We start from the raw sequence: 11,476 nt of genomic DNA on the forward strand, positions 1-11,476 counted from the left end.
AACCTGTTCGAAAGCGATACGCAAGAACAGAAGAAATTATCCCAGCTCTAATTGAATACTTTTCAACACTTTTTCTGAACCCAGAAAAAGTCCATTTGAGTACTAATTCTTATCATAATTTTAAAAAAAAACTTTTTCGAACCTTTTCAATGAAATAGATTATATTTAGGAATATTTATTCTTTTTGATCTTAGCATCCACCAGCCAAAATTATTGCTGGTAGATTTGATTAATATATATTTCGAAAGAAATAGTTTACTAAGACTTACTGTATATTAAAATTTTTTTATAAAATATCTATTTTATTTTCTGAAACGGTAGCTTATAAAATCAAAAATATTTCGTTATGAATATTATTTATCTCTTCACATGTGTCACGTAAATGGAATGCTGCAGTCAATGAGGCTGATATGCTCTCCAGTAAGTGTGAAATTTATGTTCTTCAGGGAAGCCAACTGCTCAGCTTTCTGAAATAGTTTCTATAAAGGGGTAGCAAATTCTTTGGTTAAATCCGTTAGAGAGTAATAGTTACGGCTATTGTTAAGCAGTGTAACCAATAAGTAGATGCTTCAACGTTGCATTTTATATGACACTTATAATTTTTGATATTTAGTGGTGAAAAAAATTACTTTAAAGGAAAAATACTAAACTGAAAGTAACTTAAATTTCGCTACCACTAGAAAATACTATTTTACAAAGCGGTGTAAGTTGGCATATCCGCGTTCTTCACTTCTGTAGATTTTGATTTTTTTTTTCTTTTTTTTTTTAAGAAAAAAAATCTAGCAAATCCTACGAAATAAAAATTTCGAAAGCAGTAAAATGTCTAGATCACAAACTTTGTGTCTGGCAGCTTACTTTGAGGGTCTTTGCCTTAATTGTCACTGCTGTCCCCTATCCCATTTAAATTAAGTGATAGAATTAAAATATTATAAATAATTTAATAAATAGTGTACGAAAAAAGCGTTGCCGTTTTTTGTTTAGTTCATTTGAAATGTATAGTATATATTTTCCAACTGACACGCCATTTAAATGAAATTAAATGAAAGGATGCCACGGGCGACAAAAAATTTAAAAACTGGTAATTTATAAATAGCAAAAATGTATTAAAAGTGATTAAAATTAGTGAATCTTATGAATAATTTTTTTTTTCAGTTTGCTGTTGCATAAGAATTCAAGAACTTCAATAATCAAAAGAAGCTGGATACTTGAACCAAACATAGCTCAAGTCAATTCATGCCTGCCTTGAATTCCCATTCATTCTGCCCTTAACCGGTTAACGCCCAGCGTCATATATTTAGGACAGTTCCTTTTTTCAAAGACATTCATTGTGGTGGGAAACTTTTTTCAGAATTTTCATTTATCTGGGTGAATTAAAAGATTCTCAGATATCACAATGATTTAGTTATTTCTGACTAGATCTAGAATTAAAGGAGCGAGTACTTTTTGATCTATCAAAGACTTTTTGAATGCCCTAACAGCAGAAAAACCAATTAATGTCGATATTATATTATGCCACCTTTTCCATAAAACCACTTCTTGTATCATTTCAATATATAAAGTCGGGACAAAACGGGTTAATCAGAGTTGCCAACTTACTCCGGACAGTACATAATTATTTTCGAGTGGTAGTCTTTTATTGTATAATTCTTTGTTTAGTGAAGTCGATGGTATTTTTACTCACCACTAAGAAGTGGAAACTACATCAAGAGACCTGATGGCGATATCAACATTATAATGAGAAACCCGAATTCTTGTTCTGTTTTCCGATCGGAGCTTCTTGCTATTGAAGCAGGGCTGCACGCAATTGATGAGGATTCGCTGCTAGACCCTATCTGGATCCTAACGGATAGTAGAAGCTCTGTGCAATATTTGTGTGCTTGGCCCAGAGTGGGCGATAGGGTTGGAACGGCAATCCTAACACTTTTCAGTAAACTTTCCGTGAAGCGGGATATTTATTTGCAGTGGATTCCATTCCATGTTGGTCTGTACGGGAATGAGATCGCTGACTCGCTGGCAAAACTTGTCACAAATGAACCTATGCCGGAAAGTTTTGCTCTCACATCTTCGGAAAAATTACTCCATTAGAAAGAAAGGTGTCCAACTAGTCTGGAATACTCCCCCAGTACATATCTGGTACTCTGGGGAGAAGCCGGGTCGTGCTTTGACCTTGAGAGGCGATCGGACAGCGCTCACTAGATTCATCAGTGGTCACATAAAGTGCATGAGGTATGAACAGCAGTGAAAGGTCTAGTTTAAGTGCGTCTGAATTAGAACGAGCTACGGAAATTTTAGTGAAGCGTGTACAGTTATCTGAATTTTCATCTGAATTACAGTGTTTGCAAAAGGATCATCCTATTCCAAAAAATAGCAAAATATCATCCTTAAATGTATTTTTGGACCAGAAAGAAATACTGAGAGTTGGAGGAAGATTGAAACATTCTAGACTTCCTGAATTTCAAAAACACCAAATACTTTTGCCTAAGAATCACCATCTGACTGAACTCATCATTGATTATTTTCACAAAACATCTTTGTATTCTGGAGTACAAACTACCCTGAATTTGATAAGGCAATTGTATTGGATTCCATCTGGTCAAAACCAAGTTAGAAGAATATTAAATAAGAGCATTACTTGCTTCAGAACGAGAAACCAAATCATCAACCAAATGATGGGAGATTTGCCATTGAGACCTTTTGAAATGGTTGGACTGGATTATGCAGGTCCCATAATTACGAAACCAAATTTGCAAAGATCAAAAGTTACTCTAAAATCCTACATCGCTATCTTCATCTGTTTCTGCACAAAAGCCACGCACTTCGAAGTTGTGTCCGATTTGACGATCGAGGCTTTTATGGCTTGCCTTAAAAGATTTATTTCAAGAAGATCCAAGCCATCCATCATCTGGAGTGACAACGCCACAAATTTTAAGGGTGCAAAAATTATCCTTAATGAGTGGGAAAAAAATTGTAAATCCACTACTGTTCAACGATTTAGTGCAGAAGAGGGTATTGAGTGGAATTTTATTCCACCAGCTTCTCCCCATTTTGGAGGATTATGGGAGGCAAACATTAAAGCAATGAAACGCATTTTGTTAAAAGTGACAAAATCAGCTTTTTTGAACTTTGAAGAGTTAACCACATTAGTGACTCAAATTGAAGCAGTTTTGAATTCCCGTCCCTTATCACCCTTCTCTTCCGATCCCAATGACACTAAACCTTTAACGTTGGGACACTTTTTAACTGGAAATGCTATTTTATCTTTCCCTGAACCCCATACTGCTTCGGATTCTTTATCTTTTCATTCTAGGCGGAAACTTGTTCAGAATCTTCAAAATAAGTTCTGGTCGAGATGGAGCTCTGAGTATTTACAACACCTTCAAACTCGTGCGAAGTGGAAAGTCCAGAATCCTAACCTGAAAGTGAATCAACTCGTCCTTTTAAAAGATTCCAACGCTAAGCCTATGTACTGGTCTTTGGGGCGCATCGTGAACGTTCTGCCTGGAAAAGATGGATTGGTAAGAATTGTTGACGTCAAGACCTCTACAGGTGTTCTGCGACGAGCCATCAACAAAGCAGCACCATTACCGATTCCAGATAGCCCTGCAGACACAGGAACTTTTGAACATTTCTGAACTAACTTTTTTAAACTCAATCAATTTGAACTTTAATTTAATTTAATTTGCTAATTTTAAAATTCAATACTTTAGATAAAGTCAGATTTAAATATTTTTTACTCTGAAAATTTGATGTATTTCGAATTAATTTTTAATTATTGTTTAATTATTTTAGTGATATATTTCATCGAAATTTAAGTGGGGAGAATGGTAAAACCTCCTTACTGAGAGGGCGCTATGAGCGCATCAACAAGTAGTGAACATGTAGACACGAAAGTGTTAAGTTGTATTAATCCTTTTTTCGTTATTAAATATTTGTTTCGTTATATTTGATTTGATTTCGCCGATGAATTATTTTAAACTATTTATGAAATACCACTGAGCCTACCTTTATGTTGATTTGAACACGGTACACCGACTATAGGAAGAATTAATCAACTATGTCGCTTAAAAGCGAGGTAAATCAGTTTTCCATTTGAGACCCTTTATCGTCTTTGGTATCATAAAGCTTTGACGAGTAATAATCTATGAGAGCAGGTGTGCTTTTTCAATAGAGATCTTCTGCCCACTCCATCAATCATTCAGGTAGGGAAAAAACTTTTTGGCGAGACCTATAAGACAGCTTAATATTAGATCAAAAGTCATTCAGCGTGATCCGTTTCTTTTTCTTGCACACTGTACATGAATATAAACATACATTGTTATTAATTTCCATACAATACAAGTTATCTTTGCGCTGCGTCGTAAATTGAAAGAAGGAAAAAAGATCCTAAAAAATTAAAAGAGCAAACGGAAGTGTATTTAATCAATTTGGAAAATCAATAGACAAACGTTAATAAGCATCATTACTTAAAAAACTGAGACATGCAATTTAATATACTTATAAATAAAATAGATATAATCAAAAAAGTATAAAATTCACTACCAAATAAGTTTGAAAATGTAACAAGAATCTAGTATATCAAATTAATATCTGATATTTTGACATGAAATAGCAATATGTTACCCAGTTCTCTTTACAATGATGAAATTTTTTTTTATTAGTTATCACCACTAATGTTTCATTAAGTTGTTGTTCAGTAACATAATAAACAAATATTACAGGCTCCCTCCTTTACCAAATAATTAAGTTAGTTTATTATTAAGAAAAAAAATATCAGTAGATAAGTTGCTTCTAAATTAAATTCAAGGCATGAATGTTTTGTAAAAAACAAGGTTACATCTGTTTCATGATTAGGTAGAAAATTACTTTTCGCAAAGCATCTAGTGGTTTATAACAGTAAACATCTGAGAGATAGTTCAATGAATTTAATTTTTCTATCAATTGTTCTATCAAATAGTTATTAATCTTTGATTCGCGTTTAATGAAGTGGACGTTCAAATATATTGTAATATATATTTAATAATAATAATAATGAAACAGTAAAGGTTTTTTTTCTTTTTCAGACAAATTTATTTTAATAAAAAATGATTAACCACGATAAAAGAATAAGAGAAATTACAAAATAAAAATGTATATATGCCCCAACATTTTTAAAGACTTTAAAATATAGGATTTAATATTTTCTATTAAATATTTCTGTGACCAGCACATTAAAATGCATCAAACGCATATATAAGTAGGTTAATTGAATTTATCTGCCAATTTATACATCTTCCTTAGATAACACCTATACCGGAAATTTGATAATTTTGACATTCAAAATCGTTACCGCAAGAGAGGTTAAATAAAGGGATGTTGTATATCAACCTTTAAATCATTTCTCTGGAATGATGTTGAAAATAAATTTAAATGATTAAAAAATAATGAATTAAAAACCTAAACGTATCTACCACTAGAATAAATTTTCACCAAAAACGTATAAAGTTGGCAGCCTTGAACTAATAATAAAATGTTGAATCCTAAAATTTTCTACCACTTAATTCAAATTGTAATGTTCCAAGTTGGCACGTATGTAAATCGCAGATATTTAACAGAAACAAACCTAAAACAAATTTAACAGAATTAATTTTACAGCATAAGTAAAGTGTAAGGTTTTCCATGTTTTGAATGATATCCCTTATTTAGCTATATTTATCTAAAATGGAACCATTTGTTATTTTTTAGGGAAGCATCACAGCAAGTTTGCGGAGTCTTCTGAATTAATTTGTTGTTTAGTTTGCTGAAAGTCAAATTAAAAGAACGCGTTGTATTAAAAGCATTACAAGCGTAATAACAATGGATGGCGCGTTTTTTCAAGCCTAGGCGTAAAAAGGAATCGGAAGTAGTAAACCGAAAGTCTTAACGACGAATTTTTACCCCTAGCGCCATCTGCACTTACCTTTACATGGTCAACCATCTATATAGTTACAAATATACTTAATTTACATGTATATAAGCCTTTTTCCTGAGTAAGTTTTAAAATCAAAATGCTAAGCGTCAATCAACTTTTTAAAAAACAACATAGAAACTACATGTCATGCATTTTTTATTTTAAAAATCAAAATAATTAGCTTTTTAGGTAATTTTTTCATTTGGTTTAAAACTTTTCCTTAAACTACATCAAAAAGAAGTAATAAAATATTTATTTGTTCTTCTCCTGTAACATAACTACGTAAAGAAGGAGACTAAAAACATGCTAAAATTTTAGAACTTCTCCTGTTTTCCTAATTATTCAGGCATTAAGAAAAGCAAATGCTGAAATATATGATTTTTTCAATCCAATTGTTTTCGATTGTTCCTCTCGTTGACGATAATTTTAGATAGCGATTAAATGATTAGACATCCTAATTTATTAGTTTTGTTCTCATATATTCTTTCTTACTCCAATTATAACTTGTTTACACGAGAAATCATTTTAATTTTATCAGAATTTAAACATGTTTCTATTTTATTTTTTATTCATGGAAGCTTTTTCTTATTAGTTAAAATTTAAAGTGAATATCGTTAATTATAAATATACATAAAATCAGCTGAACTCTTTATACTTCTGAGAGATAATAAGTAAATATTATAAATATATGTCCTCAAACATCATAAAAGCTTAAATCTAGAAAAAATTCAAAATTTAGATTAAATTTTAACATCGTGTTTATAGAGAACGGGAAGGAACAGATATATATATATATATATATATATATATATATATATATATCTTATATCTTATATATATATATATATATATATATATGCCTCAGAAAACAGTACTTTATAGTTTTACAGACAACAGCACCATCTGTTGACGATTTCGTAACTAATGTTGATTATTTGGTTTTTTAAGCAGAACAAAGCAAAAAAGATATTTCTGTCTTTTTTTTTTATCCCTTTTGTTTAGACAGTTCGCTCCGTTGAAGTACTGCCACATAATTGTTTAACGCACAGATTGCATATTGAGATTCATATTTTATTTAATTTTTCTTACTGAACGAATACTTCACTCCTAATTATTATACATTCGAGAAAATTGTCGCATATCAAGTAAATTCAAAATATACGTTTTTTTCTATGTAACCAGCGTTGAACTAACGACTTAATTCTGAGTTTACGACTACCAGTTCTCAACTCCGTAACCTTGTAATTTTAAACACACCCTGAAGACAAGGGAACTCTTGAATACCCTGAAAACTGCCTACGTTTAACCCTACGGTAAGGGAATTTTAACCCAAAATCCGTCATCCACGGATACATACATAATACAGGAAAGCAACGTTAACTACAGCTGCACATTGAAAAATGAGACACGATCTCATTTATTTGCCTTTTAATTAAATATTATTTCTTTACTTTTCATTTTTATGAGTATATCGTCAAATCTAATTTTGATATCATTCTTAAACTATATTTTTTAAATAATGTTAACGCGTTATATGATCATCTTGTTTTTATGAGGAGTATTGTTTAGCTTTAATTTTATTTTTACAGGTATTCGACTAAATCTAAAGTGAAGTATCTTTAAAATTATTTTTAAAAAACAATTAAAAAGATCATCTTAATTACATGAGGAGAATGCCTTTAAAATGGAAATTAATACTCATTTGAGTTTTAATCCTTGACTTATGGTATTCATAAATGTCGAATTCTCGCATCATAATTTAATAAGTTTTTGAAATTCACGAAATGAATATCAATAAACCTAACATAACATTTGAATTTTTCTCCTACTTTACGGTAATTGAATCTACAAATTCAATTGTATAGGCCTTTCTAAATTTCTTTACATGAAAAGAATATTTAAATATGCCTCCGGCATTTCTTTCTAAGTCTGCTTTGAGTACAGGTTTTCCACTCATTTCAGGTACTTCAGATATAAAGTCAAAAGTAATCAGTAAATTAAATAATTATATTTTATGATCAAAAGATAAAATGCGCACGGTTTTGAAATCTTTGTAGTTTTGTTTTAGTTTAAATGCAAATTAATGAAAACTAAGATTATAATTTGATAAAAAATAGTGTTTTATTTTCGTTATTTTTTTTTCGATTTTAGACATTAACTACTATACATACTACATTGATTACAGGTACATTATTATAATATCATAATTCAGTTTAAAAAATAATGTCTACTGATTGTATTTAGCAAGTATTAATTATTATTTTAATCTTTTATCTCATTTTTTATTTCATCAGGCTCAAACGGTTTTGGATTTAAAATACCAAGTTACCCGAACGTCTAAGCATGTGTCATAGTTCGTTAAAGTATAATGAGTATAGCCAAGAAGTTACTCGTAATAATATACCTGAAATATTATAAAAGTTATTTTAAAATTTTTTTTAAAAAAATCGTCAGTTTGGTGACATTTTTCCTCTAGATGAAAATTATCAAAATCAAGCCTTGTTCTCATTTGTTTACGAATTTTTGCAAGACCAGACAGTGCAATTTTAAAGTAAGTTTTTTAATATAAAAATATTAGACCACAATCCCTTTTTATTTTCTAGAAACTGTGACTTTCCTCCATTTCGACCTTTTGCGCCATTTTCAGATCACACGTAGAGGCTACTGGCTAAAGATAAGCTGAGCTAACAATCACGAGTAACTTATGAAAAAATTAGAAATAAAAAATTTTTTTTTGCAAAAAGTATAATTTCCAGCGGCTACAGAGCTTTCGAAAAACAGTCCTTAAATTAAGACGTGATCAATTATTCCTTTCTGATTTCGAAATTATAGCTTATCCGCATAAAAAAAAGATTCCGAAAATGTTTTCTCATAATTTTCTAAGCAGATAACGCTTCATATAGGGGAAAGTGCGTTATAAGAAAATTTTGTATGCAAGCGTATGTCACAAAAATTTGGAAAGTATTTTTGAGATATTTTTTTGCAGAAATCAAGTAAGGCTATTTTTCACAGGCTGTCTTCTCTTATAAAATCAATTCCTTTTAATGAATTATAAGCAATTTTTATAAATGCAAGTCATAACCGTCACAAACAGTTTGCGTATTACTATCAGATTGAACGAATTTTTTAGCTAATTACAGAAATTTCGGAAATTATCAATATAAAGTAAAATCAATCAAAAGAATGAATAAAATATCAATGGCAAGAATAGAATGTAAACAAAAAGAATATAAAAAAGAGATTTTTACCACGCGAAAGAAAAATCGACGAAAGAGACAAAAAATTAAAAATTTTTGACATTTTTGTATGGCATATGGTATTTTTGTATAATAAGCTATTTATTGCGAAAGCTTCCCATGCAGCATGAAAGGGCAAATAAACGTTAAAAATCCGTTTGTCCGTTATAAGGTTTTGGTCTTACGTTAAAATTACGTTAATTTCACGTGATGATTTTCACCATTTCTTCATTCGTTAAAACGTATACGTTAAAATTACGTTAATTTCACGTGATGATTTTCACCATTTCTTCATTCGTTAAAACGTATACGTTAAAATTACGTTAATTTCACGTAATGATTTTCACCATTTCTTCATTCGTTAAAACGTATACGTTAAAATTACGTTATTTTAACGTTATCAATTTTCCATTTAAATATTTCGTTAAAAATACGTACTTAAAATACGTTATTTTAACGTGTACATTTTATCCATTTTTTGACCGTTTTTTAAAAACGTTTTATTAGCGAAAAATTGACGTTTTGTTGCATAGTTATATTTACGTAAATTTTTGGGGATTATAAACGTAAATTTAATGGTAAAAATGCTTCAAACAAAAAGGGTGAACCTGTGAGAGCCCAAGAAAGATAAATCTTTTACGTCTCTCTTGAATTCGAATAAACTGAACATTGCAGATTTTCATTACAATGCATTTTTAAATTTTAAATACTTATAATTACTTTTGTTTCATTAAACTGGTTATAAATATTTGTTTGTTGATAATATTGAGTCGGCTCATTATCAGTAAATGACAAGGGAAATATGAGTTTTAATTCTTATATAACTAAACTAGGATGAAAATTAAGGAATTTCCAAGATACTATACTGTATATGCATAACTGCCAACTTTTAATCCCTTCCATAATGGTTTTTTCCAGTGGTAATAATATGGAATTAAAATTTCAATTTTAAGCAAAAAGATAAGTGGCATTTGAAAATGCTTAAGAAGACGACTATGATGGTAACGCATAGTATTATTATATGCTTAATTTTTTTAAGAATAGTGGTGATCAAAATTATTTAAAAATTAAGTTTATAAATGAAAAAATAGTATATATTTACTACCACTTTAAATATGAAAATAAAATTTTACGCCAAATGCGTAAAAGTTGGCAGGTATGTATATGTACATGGAAAAAATTTGCTACAACTTGACATGCAACGAACATAACAACGTAGGAACACATTACTTAAATTTAAATTATCTCTTTCATGTACAAGAGTCATGGTGTAGTGGTTAGAGCGTTCGCCTCAAGGGTACGTTGTCCGAGGTTCGATCCTACTCTCGAATGGGATATTAATATGCGAATGCTTGCAATTATTGTTATACGAAGATCTGAAATTAAAAAATTCTTTTTATTGTTATAATATTGATTCATTATTTTTTTTTTATATTGCAATTATCGCTCACCATTTGAGTTTATAAAAAATAATTTTAATATTATAATAATTTTTTTTTTTACTTCAATTAACATAAAATAGTAATGATTATTTTTGGTTAATTTTGTAAAAATTTATTTGTAAATTTTTTATTTTGCTATAATCGCTTACCATATACAAGTTTTTTCGAAATAATAATTTAGAAATTTTGTCTACTTTTAAATTCTATGTTCTAACTCCATGAAAGAAACATTTACCTTATTTCAAAATACTGATTTAATTTTTTTTCCTTCCAAAAACTTCATAATTTGTAAAAATAGAATTAAAGTATTTTGAAAAATTTATCAATCTTGATTCTTTAGTGTATGTGATATTTATTGCTGGAAAAAAAAACATTTATATCAAAAGATAGGTAAAAAGAAAATTCTCATAGTTTGTTTTCATAATAAAATTTAGAGTAGGAAGTTTTATAATATTTGTTGTTATTAAAACACGTTTTTACAGACCACAAAATTAATTAAATTTTATTTTGAACCTTGAATTTTATAATCTAGAAATTGTTCAATTATGAAATATTAATTGTAATAAATAAATTAATTATGAAAATCGTATGTAATAAAAAATAAAGTAAATATATAAAATATAAAGAAATAATATAAAATAGCAAAAAATATAAATAATAATTGTAAGTTTTGTTGCAATGTTGGAAAAATATATTTTCTTTTATGAGAGCAAGTAATTAAAATATTTTTTTAAAGATTTAATGTTACAAACCAGTAAAGATTATTTTTTATGTCTTCGCAATATATTATTAATGAATGAGTTTTCGTGTACGTGAAATTGAAGCACGTAAATGAAAATTAAAGAAAAAAATGTATAGTTTTTTAAACGATT

At 29.2% G+C, this 11,476-nt stretch overlaps 1 protein-coding gene across 1 annotated transcript; it reads left to right on the forward strand.

The window, feature by feature from the left end:
• Nucleotides 1–2,228: 2,228 nt before the first annotated feature.
• On the forward strand, nucleotides 2,229–3,632 carry LOC107449093 (uncharacterized). The gene has a single exon (XM_087162121.1). It carries the CDS (start codon nucleotides 2,229–2,231, stop codon nucleotides 3,630–3,632), a length of 1,404 nt encoding a protein of 467 aa, XP_087018247.1.
• Nucleotides 3,633–11,476: the final 7,844 nt, after the last annotated feature.

This window comes from Parasteatoda tepidariorum, chromosome 4 (genome assembly GCF_982258835.1).
Source record: "Parasteatoda tepidariorum strain Cologne lab strain chromosome 4, Ptep-v5.0, whole genome shotgun sequence".
Lineage (NCBI taxonomy): Eukaryota > Metazoa > Arthropoda > Arachnida > Araneae > Theridiidae > Parasteatoda > Parasteatoda tepidariorum.